We start from the raw sequence: 18363 nt of genomic DNA, 5'->3' as shown, positions 1-18363 counted from the left end.
CACATAATATTTAAAAGACTTTATTTACAAAAAATGTAGGATATCACATTATTGAATTAAAGTATGAAAACATCCATGTAGGAAATAGTACATATTAAAGTATCTAGATACATTTTGTTTAGATCACTGAATGTATGAATGCACTGAATGTTAAAAAATGCCACCCAAAGTATGAAGTATGTAACTGGGCAAACTGACACCATTATTTACTTTTAGTTAGTAGTTAACATGGACACAGCACAAGAGGGGCATCAAATGAATAGCAAATGAAAAGTAAGATCACTACTCCAGTTTCTCAAGAAACTGATGAATATCTTCCTGGTCTCTGTAAATCCGCTTTAGTCCTCTTGGGAGACAGCGGCATGATGACAGGTTAAGGTACTTTATGGAACTTGCTTGCCCAAGTAGTGCCCTGTAAAGACCACACATTACTGTTTGCATTTTAACAAGGAGTTCAATATAAATCAAGCTGTATGCTAATATAGGATCGAAAAGAATACCAAATCTGGGTTATATTATACTTCTGAACACCTGGTCCATTTAAAGAGAACCAATCACTGATAGTGTTTTTTAAAGTTTTCACAGACAAAAAGAATATACAGGTTTGAATTACTATGAAGTTCTTTTTGTGTTTTTTTTTTTACATATTGTTGTCATTTCCTGAATTGAATGATTTTCAATAATATGAAATATAGAACAAGCTAAATTCCATTCAAGCAAAGAAGATCACAACAATCTGAATAAAAAAACATTGAGAAGCATGTTCCCACAGCCCTGTATTCTCACATTTAAAAGACATTTCTGAACCCCCCATCCTAATCATAGCCAGGTTCTAACCTCGACCATGTACCTACGAGCAATAAATGTGGGAAAACAGAGCTGACCCTGAATAGTTCTGAATGTCTATCAAATTCAACAATGCATGCATCAGTTTTTATTTTGACATAGTAACAGCAGAAATTACAATATTGTGTCTATTTTAATATTTAATTAAAATAAAATTACATACTTGAGTGGTGCTGGTGTGATCCTGGTGCCACTGAGGTTGAGGGAGTATAGAGTTTCAGGGGTTTGAGAGAGGAAACCTATGGCACACTCTAGGTCATCCTCCGTGAAGGGCTGGTTGGCAATGTCCAGCTGCTGCAGAGTCGCGCCCCACTTTTGAGTCACCAAATGAAGTCCAGTTCTGGGCAGTGACAACATGCTACTGCCATTGAAATACTGACCCCAGAAGAGACACTCAAGATCTGGAAAGGAGGCAAAATGTATGGTAAATCAATTAAAAAAGGAGGCGGAAGAGGTCCTCAAAATCTGTGTTCAGATATCTAATTGATACTTTGCAGTGACATCACACTGAGGGGGTTCTACATGTATCACTATGATGGAATGCACAACAGTTACCATGGTGACACAATACACACATTAGTAAACGCTGTCAAAAATCTTTTAAGATGAAAAATATTAAATCAAACAACACATTTTCAGGAACCTGTTAGCAATACGAGCGTTCATGGACCTGTGTAGGAAAAAGGTGAGTGACTAACTGAAAAATGTTGTCTTATGCTAGCTAGCTTGTGTTATTTCAGCCTTGTTTAATAGCACAAATCAGCGCACCTGTTGTAGTTCCAGCTAAATCAGTTCTTTACATTCAGATTGTTTAAAATAATGATCAGATTACAGACTCAGATATCACACCCCCAGGGAATGTTGACATCAGCTGCAAAATATCAGGAGAAAAAGAATACTACGGTACATATCTACAGCTCAGATTATACTTTGCATCATATTATTATAAAAGCATACTAGAGCAGGGCAGAGCAGCCAGTCCAGTTGATGTGATCCTGGAACATCCTCTGAGATCCAACACCCGCAGTTTGGTCGACCCGAAAAGAATGTGGAGAAGGTCTTTATCTGAAGTGAAACTGTACGACGTGGTGGCCAAAGAGAGCTCTTCCAACATCGGAAAACCACAGGATGACTCCAGACCACGCATGTTTTTATTCATTGGTATTACATTCATCATTCTTAAAGTCTGTGGAAAAAATGCAAAACACGATTGTTATTCAACTACAGTTTGTGACAGTGACAGTTTGCTTAATTTAAAATTCTTGTAACAATAATATTTACAGTGTGTGACAAAAATACTTTAAGGCGCATTAAGTAAATTTTCAGGTAGGCGTGTGCCACTGGTCTCAATGGACGAAATAATCACAGTACGGCAATAAAGAAATCTATACAGTTTTAAATCTTAAAACATGCCTTCATACTGTGAGTGGGGTCACCTCTTTACAGATTTGATCTGAAACTAGGGCTTGCGGTGTCATCTAAAGCACTTGTATCAATGGGAATAAATAAGTAATGCCATTCTGAAGAATATTCCAGACAAATTCTCCATGGAGACAAGCAGGTGCCAAACCCTTCAGACTAGACTAATTTAAAAATGTATAAAATCTTACTTTGAGTTTAGGACAAGCCGTCTGCAGTCCTTGGATACAGACATGCAGTTCACAAAGTTCAGTGTCCAGTTTTCTGTTTATCTCCAACAATTCTAAATGAGGACAGCAACCCCTCTGGAAAAACACAACACAGTTGAATTTCTGATTAAAATGAAGCTGACAATATTCTATTCAACAAGTCTTACGCTGAGGGCAGCCAGTACTCTATCTAGTTTAGGTCCGTGTGTGAATAATATTTCTCTGAGCTGGCTACCATTAGATTCAAGGAAATCCTGAAGACCTTCAACCTGAAACTGCAATATACAAATAAGGTTAAACTGAGGCAAAATCTTTTATTAAAAATATAGTTGTAAATTGTATTTACCTCAGAGTACTGAAGATCTATTCTATGCAGTGACTGACTATGGAGACTGATGCTGTCAAAGGCCTTTGTTGTTAAACCTGAGCAGTGTGACAGTTTTAGACAGCGCAGGTGAGGGCAAGACTGAGACACAACCTGGAAATACAGATTTTTTTAGTGATATATACATATACATGTACATATTAATAAACACACAGCTAGTGTTGGGTTTTAGATGACATCACTACTTCTCTAACCCCGCATAACATGGAGAAATACTTACTTGCACGGCATGATTCACATTACGTATCCAGTGACACAGAGAAAACTCCTGTAGCTGAGAGAATCTGCAGAACAAAACATTTATTAGGGTGCACATTTAGTTGCCCTGTGCCCATTTGGTCCTTGTCAAATCTAGGTCTAATCCAGGTTTAGTTCTGGCTCTGCGCTGCGTGTCTGCGTGTATGTAAGGGGGAAAGCAAACTCACAAAAATAATTATTTGATAATGTAGTCACTCTTTAAATGTAAGTATGATTCCATTATTTTCAACGATAAAATATTGAACTTGAAATACCTGTTTTCTGCAAGCCAGCTGATAGTGTCTTTAATCTTCTTCTCAGTCTTGGGCAGCTGGCTCCTCCTCGGTTCTATCCAACAGTGGCCGACAGTGACACTACGCCACAAGGCTGGGCTGGAGGCTGCTGTGTACCATAATCGACACACTCTAGCAACTCTATAGAAGAGACCAGATGAGAAGTAAGGAGCTTCATTTGATAAACTTGATGCACATTATATTACAGTAGTACGGAAATGTAAAAAAAAAAGAAAAAAAAGTTGCTCCAACAGTTAGTGCTGCACTTTCACAAATATCCTGACTGTGGCTGCAACTTTAAGGATAAAATGGTCACTAGTTCAAAAAAAAGCCAGTTGCACTGTTTTAATAATACATTTGGAAAAGCACAATTGTGTAATGCTATATTACCTGCAGAGAAATGGCACTGCTCCATCTTGAACAACTACCTTTTGGAAGATTCTGAATAAGCACCTCCTCTGGAAGACTCTCTCCCCATCGGTTATCCATTGCCTCCAGTGGAGGAGATTCCTCTTCTTTTTCTATTAGAGGCTCCTGAGTAAGAACAGGCTTTGGGCCTGCCTTTTTCTTTTTATTCTGGACCAAGGTCTTTTTGTTTTTAACAAGCTTCATCTTTTTTTTTCTTTTTTTCGGTTTAGTATACCGTGTCTCTCCATACTGAGACATGCTGCTGGACACAATTAGGAGCATATCTTCTCCCTGGTGAACAGTGTATCCGAGTCGAGCCGTCTTTGCTCTTTTCTTCTGTGTCCCCTCAGACTTTCTTTTTAAAGCTGCTTTTGCTGACACAGCATTACCTGTAGAAAAGATGGCGAGTGAATGATAATGTATTATTTCTTCTATTTCTTATATCTTTATCATTCTAATGACAATATTAGACAAAAATTACAGCAGTTCATCAGAACTGCAGAATATGCACAAACATGCCTGTAAATGAGGTTTATGAGGTGTCAAACTGACAACAAGGTGCAGAAATAGAACATCCTTTTATTATGATAGACTTGATAATAGAATTCAGGATGGAACATAAAAAACACTGTTACCATTGAAATCCACCATGTTTGTAATAGTTGTGCAAAATACTCAGAGATATATTATGGATATATTAGCCAAACTAATGTTAAAAAGGAAATGGTACAGTGAAACAATCCAATAAACTGCTGGGTCACTACTAATAAATACATCTATCATTCCATAGTGTTAAAATACTTTTGAATAAGCACTAAGTTTAGTATTTAGCATCTTAAAATCTCCTTTGGTTTAATATTAGGCTCATTGAAAATTCTCTAAGGTGTGATATCACAATCCTGAGCTCTATTAATATAAAAATAGTATAGTATATAATATAGAATGTAATATATATAGTACACTCTGCATGTGAAATACTCGTCTTACCTCCAACTGAATGTGATCGTCCTGGTGCGGACACCTCATTTCCAGCATTTGGCTCTTCATCTGTGGGTTCCATTTTCATTAATTTCTGTCAGTATTTCTCTGCACATCTGGTACCTTAAAACAGACAGAGATGGCTAAAACGACTCATAGACAGTCTGTGATACGACTCGATGAATCTGTATATCTGTAATAATGTCCTGGTACAAAACATTATAAGCCGAATCGTACATTCGTGAAAACCCAATATCATGAAGCCTTGAGTGTTGTTATTATTTTAACGTAACTACTAGCTAACCAACCAAATGTAACGTTGTGATGCTTTTAGAAACTGACAAAGGGGCTAATAAAATGAGCAGACATGCCATTTTAAACCGCAAACTCTCACGTTAATTTACTAGCGGCGAATGAAATAGCATACTCTAAAACAATGGTTTAAATTGAGAATCAAAGTTTAGCTAGCTAGTAGTGAAGTAGTAAGATGGTTTCACCAGTAGCGAAATGAATTTAGCGTTAACGCACTTACTAAACATTGAGTCCCATTTAACAAAGACGGCCTCCATGCAGTATTTCATAAGATTTACATCTATTTTTTAACATTCATTCACGTTTCTTAAGGCTGCTGTTGCCAAACACTGGGTACCCTCCCACAATGCACCGCAATCTCCTATCACGTGATTGGCAGAAAAAAATCTCGTGAACCCGCCCTCCGCAAAATAGACCAATCACAACGCAGCATATGGATCTGGTTGAGGTTCTTCGTGTGGCTGGCTCATGCTAACCATCAGTAAGATATTTTAATTGTATATTTAATGCACATTTTAAAACATAATGCAATAACACAACAAGCGACAACAAGTGACCTAGCTTTATTTCTCAAAGCGTATTCATTTTCTAATTTTTGGCAGATTTTTTGCCTAGTTTATGTGACTGTTTTAGTTAACTCACCATGCTAACTGCAGCTTGGAATTTTGCTGTAGCTTTAGCTTTGTTAGCAATTGTTTTGTTTTCATTGTTATATACAGATCATATACTTAAGCTCCGTTGGAAAACCTTACCCAGTTTAAAACGTTGCAATAATACAAATCTTATTTTAACACAAATTGGTGTTTTGTTTAGTGTTTTAATAATCTTTTTGTTTTTTGATTAGAGTATGCCATTGCTAAAACATTACACCTCTTTCAACTTTTTCATCATTAAATATATATTATAATATTTATAAACTTTTTTTTTTTGTTTTTAACAGGTAATCATGGAAAGTAGTGAAGACTATTCTTTAAGTGAAAAAGATGTTGTGACTGAGGCTAATCTGAGTAAGTGGGAACATGTAGATTGAAATCTAGAATCTAGCACATGCTAATTTTGCATATTTAAACCATATATATATATATATATATATATATATATATATATATATATATATATATATATATATATATAAAGTATTTTTTATTAAATTTTTGATGATGAAACTATTTAAAATATGGATGGATGGATAATTTAATTTTTGATGATGAAACAGTTTAAAATAGAAAGCGAGATAAAGTCCACACACTTACTCCCAATCTGCATTTAATGAATGACACAATGTTTGTGTGCCACGCCCATATATACCTTCTGCCCACTGATTGGTTAGCCAATCCAAAAGTGAGCCATAGGAGATGTCCGTACAATTTCAGATTATTTGTTTATCAACACAGCGAATGCACATGCAACCTGAGAGCAGAAAGCATTGCTGTCAGTGCAGTTAACCTGAAGTTGCAACACTAGGTAGCGCTCATGTCAGTGCACTAAAATCGTGCGCACTTTATCATTGTATGATAAATTCGTTAAATTCAGGTGAGTGCTAAATAACGAGAAGAAATGGCTCAAACTTCAGTAGCCGGACATCCACTCATACCTGGGTGGTATTCCGTCAAAGTGGTTTAACAAATCCAGGCTTATCCTGAAATCCTGAGCTGAATCTAGCTTCATCTCCAGCTTAAGCCTCAAGTTGTTACATGATAGAAATAAGCCTGGGTCTAAACTGCACTTTGTGTGTGCTCATGGTGACTCTAGGAAGGCCAGAGCAATGGAGCAATGACATCATAGAAATGGGCCAAAAATGTTTTGTTTTTTGATCTGAATAAACGATCTGATCTGAGGAGTAAGAGGAAAGACTTGACTCCCACTCCTCTCCTGTTTGCTCCCCCTCCTCTCCTGGTCAGACCTTGGGTCAAGAGAAGGCTGGCTGCGGAGGGGGGAACCTGGTTCATACGCCCGGGGAATGAAGTTGCCTGACCCATTCCCAATGTGCAGTAGTACATGCAGAGCTTATGTTCTGTTGTGCGTAAAAGTGAAGCTGTAACGGAACTCTTCACCTGTACCCTAATAAGAAATGATAAAATCAGCACCAAGGTGTTTGGCAGTTTGACAGGGAGTGAGAGACGAGGGAATGAAGAGAGACAGACAGACGTGATGAAGGAGCAAACAGACAGGACCCACTGTCATCTTCAGAGTCCAAACCAGGGTCTGTCTATGTGTAAAAGCTACACTGCTCCTCACAGCAGCCACATGTGCAAGATCATTTTAATGAAATAATGGCCATAGGCTTTTATATGGTTTGTGCCTTTTTGATTAGTGCAACGTCCACACGTGTGTCCTGTGCGTAGGAGCGTATGGACTGTAAAAGTCTCAAGTGAGATGACTATAAAAGTCACTTTTTAAACTATATCAGAGAGAGACAGGTGTTCTAAAACAGGTGTGTGATGCACGTGCTGAAACTTCTGACTAAAGTGAGACAGAGATTCTTGGACACCGAGCTAAAATATTCTTGACAGTTAGCCTGATCCTGACCAGGTTTGTTTTCGGGTGCTTGTTACTGCAGCAACTCAGCTGGTTATTCACTTTGGTGGAATAGACCTGAGGCTTTAATAAGCCTGAAACCGCTTCATGGAATACCCATAGACTGTATAAAAAAGTGAACTAAGTAAGTGTGACATCACCCATAGCGTTCAGTGCCACTCAAATGAAGCTTGTGATGGTAATGGTTACAGGAGCGCATTTGGAGCCAGGCTCTATATTATGAAAAGGATTTTTTTGACGGACAAAATAGAAAAAAAAGCAGGATCAAGCAAGATCATGTAGAGCAGGTTATTACGAACATTTTAAGATGAAAATGACGAGTCTCACAGCAGGAGTCACAGAGAGAGGGATGAGAATATTCCAATGGAAGCCAAGATCAGAAGGAGCTGAAAGAGCGTGCATGCAAACTTCCTATTTGGAATGTGGCAGCTAGCACGTTAGCTATGTCCATTTATATATACAGTCTAATGGAATACCCCCCTAATTGATACAACTAGCCTAGCCCCCGGGAGAGCCTGAAATCTGCTGAAATCCTACAAGGCAGTGGCATGACACCAGATAGGACAGCGGCTCTTTATGCAGGAGACATGCACAGTCGAGCACGAAGTGATGTGGTCTGATAATCCCTCTATATTGTGTTGTGTGGACATTACTTTTGGATTAGCCAACCAATCAGTGGGAAGACGATATATATGGGAGTGGCACACAGAGAGAGAATGACTGATCAAAATTCATTAAATGTAGTTCGTGAGTAAGTGTGTCGGCTTTGCTTTTTTTGTTCACTGTAATAGGTAGCACCAGTGATGACAGTGAAAAAATTTGCAGATGCCAAGACATAAGCAATCGATCCTTAGTGAGACAATCTAACTTAATAATAACCAGGAAATGTCTGATTGGTCTGAATTAGCCTAATCAAAACAAATCTCTTTGATTCCTTAACTATAACTAGTTGATTCCTCTAACTATAAGCCCCACCCACAGACGAAACAGTGTGCGTTTATCCTCCACAGTCACACGTGATGGATTGCTTGGCATCTTGGATCTTTGCTGCAGTTTTTTTCACTTCAGATTTTACACTCTAAATTTTGACTGAAAAATATATATACTATATATGCATATTTTTTATTTTTATTGTTATTTAGAATTTTAAACACATTGAACCTCTATACTTCATCTATTGAAATTTAGAATGAAAATAATTTAAACATGTTTTTTCAGAATGAGAATGTAATGTAATGTAAAATTTAAAATTTGTAATCTGATGAAACAAATTATCTTTTATACTGTTGATTTTTTTCATATTTTAAATGTATTATCTTGAATGTATTAGAGCATAATTAAATTATGTATTAAAACCAATTTATATATATTAATATATTACACATATTTATATTATATTATAAATAATATAATATATTATATTTATGTATATTAATATATTTATTTATATATATTTATATTAAATACCCATTTATTTTTGAATGTTATTTATTACACATTTGCAAAGCTAGTTAAAATTATTTTAGTTCATGTTTTATTAAATGTTTTTCAGGAGATGAATACTACTGGAAACTTGTGGCGGATTTCATCGGTCCTCAGTCAGGGGAGGGATTAGATCTTGATCAGGGGCCCTGCAGAAACAGAGTCTTAATACAAGTAGGACTTTTGAGGGAGGACAACAACTTTCCATGGATGTCTATTGTTACATGGCTAAAGAAAATATTTCCTGCCCATAAAACTGCAGACTTTCGCCGACTAATTGAAAGAGGAATTGCTACTACCCTCAGTCTGCTTGGAGATTCCAGGCTAAGTTTTCTTGAGCTAGCTGTGAATTTTGATTTTGTAGGACCAATCTGTGATAGCATTGGCATTGAGCGCAACGACCTACTGGAGCTGAAGGATTTTTCAGAGAGAGCACAGTTGATAGAGGTCACAAACGGTTTAGTCCTTGAATTAGATGACTTTGCCCAAAGGGAAAATCTTGCTCCTATTGTCATAGTTCACTGGCTTAAAAAGTTTGATCCAGACTTTTGTAAGAATGGAGATTTTTCAAAAGTGCTTTCAGAGCTGAAAACAAGGATCAAAACGCTGAAAATGTACTGCAATAATTCTGAAACTAAGAGCCAGAGAAATAGAAGATATGTTGCAAATGAAACTTTACTTCTAAGTCCATTTGATCTCCTTTCCCTTGAGGACTCACAAGAAGAGCTAAACAGGAATCAACCAATGGTCAAAAGACATAAAAAAGAAGAGCAGCCTATTTTTAAGCCAGTTAAAGTCAAAGAGGAACCTGAAGATTATGAAGTCACAGAAGAGCAGACAGTAGTTAAAGAATCCAATGTCAAAACAAATGAGACAGATATGGAAAACAGCCAAGACCAAGACAAAGCTAAGTGTTTAACAGACACAGGTTACTATGATGAATCATTAACTTTGCTCGACATAGCAGCAGAATCTGTCCACAAGCTGTCAAGTGTCTATGGTGGGATAACAGAGCAATGTCAAAGAGTGTGTCTCGAACTCCTTAAAAACCAGTACACACTGATGCGTAATGAGAAACAAGAAGTGGATGAACTTGAGAAAAATTTGTCTGAATACCCCTACAGGATTTCACTCGGTACACCTGTAGAGTTTATACATCACAACGCTAACTTTCTCGTCGAATTACATCAGTTAGTGGAAGAGCAGATTCTAAGTTTGGAAATGCAGATCACCCAGAAAACAGGGTCAAAACTTGGTCGAGATAAATTGCCAAAGTTTCACAGTTTTGTAAATTTCAAGGAAAGCGCTACTTCCCGTTACATTCACATGGCGTGCGCATTACTAAGTCCAAAGTCGCAGCACAATACAACTTTTAGAAAACATTGGCTGGCATTTTGTAGCGAAAAGCGAAATCCTTCAGAATTGATGGAAGAATCAACTACCAGAATCAACAATTACTTTGAAGCATCAGCTGGTCTCATTCACCATTATAAAGAGATAGGGCTGTTTTTCTCTGACATGTTAGCCTTGGAAAATGATATCCCCAAATATTGTTCTTGAAAGTGTTGCAAATGATGCTAATGATTCAATAATTCAGAGCTTTGTTTGTGTTCTGGCCTTGATTTACTGTAAAATACTTGGCCCCTACATGCAGCTGTTAAAAAGTGCTGCAACATTTACCATGTATCCCTCCTACTTGCTTGGGCTGTATCAAACATTTCTGGATTGGTCCAAAGATCCGGCTACCCTACTTGAGCCTTACACCAAGACAAATGTGTTTGCCCTGATTCCTTTGTCAGAGAAAACCTACAGCGGTGTTTTCAGTTTCTGTGGTTACGGACCCACAAATAGAGAGCTGATCAGAGCCAGTTTGAAGAGAGTGGTGAAGGCAATCGCCACAGCTGCAGACAAGCACCTCAAGAATTATTTACCGGGAGGGAAATATTCACAAGTGCCATCACCGGAGTTGTGCCGCAAACTGTCAAGATGTACTTTCTCAGCATTGATGGCTGAAAATCCCTTTGGTCAAACATTTTTGGATAGAAAGAGCCAAGATGACAGTGAAGTGTCCTCTGCTGGCTCTGATGTTGAAGAGGACGACACAAAAGACCAATATGCACAAGAACGTATTGAGAATAGACACGCAAATAATAATAAAGTAATAGGGAAAGTTGAAGACAAAATGTATGCTTTAAAAGGGCGGCAACTAATGCGTTTTCCAGAAATCATGGACAAAGATTATATCATTGAAACAGTCAAGAGGAATGGAGGTCCGTGCAGGACACGGGATGACCTGGAGAAAATGATGCTGCGCTTTGAGAGGATGAGCCGAGCAGAGAGGATGGAGTGCATGCGCTGTGAAGTCCTCTACCAAAAGATGATCCTCAACAACACAAGCCCATATCTGAATGGCGCACAGGGAAACGCCACAGCAATCGCAGCCAGACTGAAGATGGCACTGCCACGTGTTAGACCTGGTTTTTCACTGGTCTTAGCCCCAAAACGGATATATCCAAAATACTCCCAACAGAAAGAAAGTGAGGTGCAGCAGGGAGTGACGAATTTTGAGCCACCAGCATTGTAACAATAGAGTTTAGTATTTGTTTTAGTAGTTCAATTGAAAAGGAAATAAAAATGACTCCATCAAATTTGACATCGAGTTTCAATAATACTAATAAATATTTCAACATATTTTTTGAGTTGCCATTCCAAATTTGCTGCAATGCAAATGCTACAAATTCCAATTTTCAAACAACATATTTATTATGTCTGAAATAATTATATGCAGTATTTGCTTTCAACCACATACTTTTTAGCTGAACTACCAAAATAAATAGCATCTTCAATATACATTTGAAAGATAAAGACTATTGTGATAGCAGAAGATTCTAGTAGTGAACCTTGCGTGCACTATGTTCAATGATAAGCAAGTACATATTACATAATGTACATAATTTTTTTTTTTTGCACCTGCATTGGATCATCATAATGGCTTTCACTGTTTCTGCACATTTATTAAAAATAATATTTGCTGCTATATTGCACAATCTTCTCTTGTTTAACTTGTTTTCATTACAAATACCTCATTGTATTCTGTTGTTTGTCACTATGTAGCTCTTAGAGATTTGGGGACATGTGACTGTCTGCATCTCTGCCTATAATGTTACAAAAACAAGCTTATGGAAATAAGGATTTAAAAACAAATTAAAAGGTTAAGCCAGTACACTAAATAGCCTCTTCATGTGGCCTATAGTTGAGTAATCAGTAGCCTACTTTTTCTGCCAATAGGTAAAATGTATAAAATCCAAGGGCAATCAAATATGGCATTGTGTTATATCATTCTTTTCATAAAATACTGATGATCATACGTAATTATTTTTAGTTTTAATAGGAATGTGACTGAGGCATGTTTTACAAAAATTGTAACAAAGTGCAATTCTCTTAATTTCTTGACTTGGGTAAACGGACTGAGATGTCACGTAATGCTTGAAGACAAAAGGGCATTCAATACAAAACATACATTGGGGCGTTGTATAAATGAAAATAAAGAGACAAATCACGAAAAGCAGGTTAGTTTAGAAAATGACAATGACTCTTAAATGCTCAGAGGGGGCGGGCACTTCCTTTGCGTAACTCCTCTCCAGGTTACGTCGGCGTGTATTTCACCGTGCGACTCTTCTCCGATTTAAACACGCGTCTGGAGTGTGTCTTCTCTCTCTTTTTTTCAGCCGGAGACAGAGGCACGATGTCGGAAGGCTGGTGGGAGAGTACGGTCGTGACCCACGTCCTCATGGCGCTGTTCGCGATGGGCTCCTGGATCTCCGTGAACAGTCTGTGGGTCGAGCTGCCGGTGGTGGTCAATGTGCTGCCCGAAGGTCAGTGTCTGGTCCCGAGCACGGGGTGTCCTGAGGTGCCCTTTGGTCAACTCTAGTCACAACATTAGTCTATCACGATATGTGTGTGTTTAATCTTTGAAATGTGTCCTTTGCCCTATTAGCTGATTGCTATTGTGCTGCTGCTAGCATCTCTGCAATTCAATAGGAAGTTGACAATGAATGCTGAGTAACCTCTGTACTACACATGAGCAACGATAGTACATAGTAATGGTTGCGTCCCCACAGTGGGAGCAGCTTTACCAGGACATTTCACAGAGGTATTGTAGCTAGCCTAAAATGATTACACATAATTTCATTACAGATCATAAATCAAAAACGTTAATTTAATCAAGACGTGCTGTGTCTTGTCGTACCTCAAACATTTAGATCTAGTTTATACTATTTCTGTTGTTATTTTCTGATCCCTTTAAAAGTACACAAGTGATATGACTGTATGAATGTGCATATATAGACTGTATACATAGCTAATCCACATAGTAGTATAATTATTTAGTTGGGGCTGTATAATAAAGCAGGTTAAATGAAGTCAATGAACTCTAATTGGAGTTCACTTATTTCTTATTTTCTTTATTTTTAATTTTTATAGTTTTAATTGACTGTAGACAAGTATAAAGACGGAGGATTAAGTAAATTGTGCTTTGTTTTAGAGTGGAACCTGCCCGCCTACCTCTCTGTCCTCATTGCGTTTGGAAATCTGGGTCCGATCGCGGTGACCATCACTCACTACTGTGCTCCGGGCCGGCTCAACGAACGTGTCGTCATCCACATCATCCAGGTGCTGGCTATTGTCACGGCAGCATTTTTGGCCATTTTCTGGTCTCACACCATCACTGTGGCTGGACAGGAGCGATCAATACCATTTTTCCTTTTCACTTTTGTTTTGTCTTTTGTTTGCTGTACGTCAAATGTCACCTTTCTACCATTCATGTTCAGATACCCCCCTCAGTATATACGCACCTTCTTCATCGGACAAGGCTTAAGTGCATTGTTCCCCTGTATTGTTGCTTTAGGACAGGGTGTTGGTAAACTGGAGTGCAAATCAGTCAATGGCACAACCAAAGCAGAGCACTTGAAAGAGAACTTCCCTGCTCAAAACTTCTTCTGGTTCTTGTTTGTAATGCTCACTGTGTCCGCTTTAAGTTTTGTGGCGCTAACCAGAAGACAGACGGCTCAGATGCACTCCCCTCCAGATGTGGACAAAACCAGTGCAATGAAGAGTGGAGAGGAGACACATCCCCTCAACAACGGGACGCCCCTGTCAGAGCAGCAGGAGCAGATAGAGGAGCAGCAGCCTCCTGCTCACTCATTTTGGACACTTCATAATGTTTACCTTCTGATTTTACTGGCCTTAGCCAACGCTTTGACCAATGGAGTCCTGCCATCTATCCAGAGCTTCACCTGTCTCCCCTATAGCCCCATGACCTTTCACCTCTCCGTCGTCCTTGGCAACATCGCAAACCCCCTTGCCTGCTTCCTTGCCATGTTTTTTGTTTTGAGGTAAGGTTTTGTTCTATTCATGGGGTTCAGTTTGTTATATGTGACATTTTAAGTACTTTTCATAATTCAAAAGATGTAATATTTAACTTTAAATTGTTAATTGCTATAGCAATAATAATTTTGAAACCCATGGATAGTTAGCTACAATCAGCTAATCGAACTGGTAAAAAACATGTGACATCATTACTGCTAACACAAAAATGCTGAACAATGAACTGATGGGAACTAATATTATACTATTCAAGATATTCAGGTTTAAGATGAAGTAATTTTAAAGTTATGTGTCAGATTTTTCATATAAAAATACCTACTCAAATTAGTATTTAGTTTAGATTTTTGACGATCCTAGAAAATTTGTTTTGAGTTTAAGAATGTATCAGGTATTAAACAGTATTGCTGGTGTGTTTGTCAGGTCAGTGAGTGGTCTGGGCTGCCTGACCATCACTGGAGGAGTCTTCGCTTCGTACCTCATGGCTTTAGCCGCTCTTAGCCCCTGCCCTCCGCTCCTTGGATACTCCTCTGGCATTGCTCTAGTGGTGAGTAACAATAACTACAAGTATTTATAATATAATATTTATAATACTATATACTAGATAAGTGAAAATAAAAGTATATTTGTGTTACCCTGTGCCGGAGGGTTTGGTCGAAACGTGCATACTTGACTAGATGGTGTTTGCGAGATTCCACGCTGGTTATCAATATTGAACGTCACCCTCTCTCTTCACCCCACTTTCTCTTTGCTCACTATCTTATAAGGCTGTATATAGTTTGTAACTTTAACATGTCATTTAGGTCTTGGCAAATATGATTTTGCAGTATATGTCACTGTCAATAAATTTAATATAAAAAGTTATCTTGGTACAACATGTTTTTTTTATTTCTAAATAAACAAATAAACAAACAAACACCTACCCAACCCTCACTCACAAAAGTTGGCAAACTGTTCTACAATACAGTTATAGCCCTTTTCAGATAGAACATTGTGGCCAAAAATATTTTTTCTCACAGGAACTTTACGGTTTCTTATGATTCTGGTGGTTAGTGATGCTGTGGTTCTGTATTTAATGCATTGTTTTAACAGTGGTCATGCCAGCTAAAGTATGCTTTACTAAGCCCTGTTTACCCAAGGTGAGACCTGTTTGGGCTTGGCTATTTTTAGCAATTTATCAGTGTCAAACATGTTTATTTCCATTGTTTAAATGAGTTTAATTAATGACTTAGGACCACACTTAATCTATGATGGAAATTACCTCACAGCTGCTAGGTAATAAAATCAAAACCATCTTAAATAGAACTTTAAAACCAAAAAAGTCTAGTCTAGTTATAAAATAAGTACATCTTTTAGAATATAACAGGCTGCCTCCTCTTACTTCCTTTTGTAAATGTCCTTGATACAGTCTTTCCTCCAAATGAGCTGATATCATCACTTATCTCAGTGAAGACACAGCAGCCTAATGTAAACCAGCCTGGTGACGTTATTGTGTATCATCTAGATTTAAAAAATTTTTTTTAAAAATGATTTTTAGTTTTAGCCAAAATTTAATTCCCAAATTCTTTTTTTGTTTTAGTCTAGTTTTAGTTGATGAAAATGTTGAAATATTTTTTACCATTTTTTTATTTGGGTGTAATATTAGTTGTAGTTTTGGTTTAGCTTTTTCTAAGATGTTATGTAATATTAGTCTGCAAATATATGACAAAAACTCTCTCTGCCTCCAGGTGCTCTCGTGGATTTTGTTCACGGGGGTCTTCTCGTACCTGAAGGTGGTCATTGGGACCTTGCTTCACGAGGCTGGACACTCTGCCCTGCTCTGGTGTGGCATCTTCATCCAGGCCGGCTCTCTCATCGGAGCTTTGGTCATGTTCCCTCTCGTCAATGTCTACCATGTGTTTTCTCGCGCTCAGGATTGTGTCAACAACTGCAGCTAGAATCAAAACAGCAAGTACTTGTGGGATTTTACTGCTCAAACACTAAACCTTTTGGTTGACCTTTGTATCACAGAGACCAGAATGAAGAAGTCTCAGATAGGTTAAAATGTTTCCCTGATAATCACGTCTTTGTGAGCGGAGAGGAGCCACAGGGAAGTGAATGTGCTTGAAACCACATGTGCTTTGTGTTGTTGTTGATGCAGAGGAGATGGTGTAAGTTCATAGCAATCATGTGCCAAACTCAGGGAGACAGGCTCCATATTATTCAATGTTTACAGCATCTCTGCAGTAACAAGGCACAGTTCAACAAGTACACTAATGAATGTACAAGCCACATGTTTTTGAATTGATCTGTTTTTTTTTGTTTTTGTTTTTTATCTGAAATAACTGAATATTTTTACTCAAGATGATTTCACAGTTGTTTTATACTTCGTAATAATTTTAATAATATCTTCTAATATCGTCTATTTGAGCTGTATCATTTTGAAGAAACTTTTATCCGAGCCCAGATATTTTCTATTATTCAATTACTCGATGTCTGTGGAAAATGTTTTGCTACCTCTTTATATAAATTGAAAACATACATGTTTTTAAATTATGATTAATGTTGTATTTACAATTTTATGTTGTATTTAAAGATGCACCATGGAGCTTTTCTGATGGAGACTTTTCAGCCACCTTATTGTTTCCATGGAGATGTGTTTGCTTCGCCTAGTATGGCCTAGTATGACTTATCTCAATGGATACAAGCAGGTGATGCCACAGACCAAGTTATAGGTCAGATCAAATCTTATAGGTCAGATCTATGTTTGATAATTAAATACTACAGGTGTTTTTATCTGTGTAAGATCAATAACTATCAGGTGGTGGGCCTTTTAACATGTATATTTTTTGTAAAGGTACTATATTACACAAAATGGATTCTCAAGTGCTTTAATTTGTGTTAGAATATTATTACCTCCTCAAAAACAGACCTGGAGTAATATTTTGTTTCATTCACACGTTTTAGTAACCATTTATTTTTAGTATGTTTACATCTCCAGAGCTCAAAATGCTCTGCTCCATCCTGTTATGTCATGAAGTGATAGTGCTATGTTAACAGCTGCCTTTTACCTTAAGTGCAATGATTGGCTAAAAATGTCCCAATGATTCTAGTGAAAGTTTATCTATTTTAAAATACTTTTGTATTACCACATGACATCACAAGGTGAGAGTGTTTTCCGTTTATGAGAAAAACTAACCCAAATATTCTAGATTTGTGTGTTAAACATGTGTGAATGAAACAAAACACAACTCCAGGTATGGTTTTGATGTCAAATCATTATAACATAGATCAGAAAATAGCCAAATATAGGCCTTTTAGGTGACATTCCCTTTAGTTTCATCTAGTACCTTTTCCTTTGCCAAGTGTTTTGGTCATTCCATCTTTACTTGAATGGAACCACAAATATCATTTGTCACTAAATGATCAAATGTGCTTTAAATGCTCAGACTCCTTTTAAACTAATCAATGTTTTTATATGTTAAACCGTAGCACACGAAGAGACACATTTCTACTTTGAGTTGCACTAATTTGCCTTGTCCCTTCTGTAATTAAACTTGAAACTGGTTGTGTTTGTATCTAATCTCATTTTTGTTCATTATGGTCAGCCTGTGGACTTTACAAAGGTTTTGTCACAGTTGGTCAAACTTGTACTTTTAATCATATACATGTATCTCATTATTATTTCCATAAGCCTATACATAGCTTGACTCTCTTCCACCAACTCCGAGTTTAAAACCCTAGCCTAGGCACATTTACTTATAGAGCACAATTTGTACACAAAGTAATTCAAAATGATGGTGAGAATTCAAGAACAAGAGAGGTAAATGGCAATGCAATGACTTCAAACAATAAAATCTGTATCAGAAGACCATTCAATTCTATCAGCTGGACT

At 37.4% G+C, this 18363-nt stretch overlaps 3 protein-coding genes across 3 annotated transcripts; 2 read left to right on the top strand and 1 right to left on the bottom strand.

The window, feature by feature from the left end:
• Positions 1 to 4: 4 nt before the first annotated feature.
• fbxl6 (F-box and leucine-rich repeat protein 6) lies at positions 5 to 5450 on the bottom strand. The gene is given in 12 exon segments (XM_020939307.2): positions 5 to 412; positions 1010 to 1247; positions 1804 to 2032; positions 2457 to 2570; positions 2642 to 2749; positions 2821 to 2952; positions 3080 to 3143; positions 3372 to 3530; positions 3780 to 3832; positions 3834 to 4186; positions 4785 to 4898; positions 5308 to 5450. Coding segments are annotated over 11 exon segments (1659 nt in total). The 5' UTR covers positions 4864 to 4898; positions 5308 to 5450; the 3' UTR covers positions 5 to 282.
• A 44-nt stretch (positions 5451 to 5494) lies between these two features.
• LOC110173302 (uncharacterized) lies at positions 5495 to 12144 on the top strand. The gene is given in 4 exon segments (XM_055157177.1): positions 5495 to 5568; positions 6028 to 6094; positions 9178 to 10646; positions 10648 to 12144. Coding segments are annotated over 3 exon segments (2574 nt in total). The 5' UTR covers positions 5495 to 5568; positions 6028 to 6033; the 3' UTR covers positions 11692 to 12144.
• Positions 12145 to 12695: 551 nt separating this feature from the next.
• Positions 12696 to 18036, top strand: slc52a2 (solute carrier family 52 member 2). The gene is made up of 4 exons (XM_020939315.2): positions 12696 to 12982; positions 13651 to 14500; positions 14913 to 15036; positions 16217 to 18036. Exons 1-4 carry the CDS (start codon positions 12853 to 12855, stop codon positions 16424 to 16426), a joined length of 1314 nt encoding a protein of 437 aa, XP_020794974.1. The 5' UTR covers positions 12696 to 12852; the 3' UTR covers positions 16427 to 18036.
• Positions 18037 to 18363: the final 327 nt, after the last annotated feature.

The sequence above is a fragment of the Boleophthalmus pectinirostris genome, unplaced genomic scaffold, assembly GCF_026225935.1.
Source record: "Boleophthalmus pectinirostris isolate CB_2022bp ecotype Guang Dong unplaced genomic scaffold, ASM2622593v1 HiC_scaffold_21, whole genome shotgun sequence".
NCBI lineage: Eukaryota > Metazoa > Chordata > Actinopteri > Gobiiformes > Gobiidae > Boleophthalmus > Boleophthalmus pectinirostris.
The sequence above is the reverse complement of the archived record's forward strand: the minus strand, read 5'-3'. Positions and strand labels throughout refer to the sequence as shown.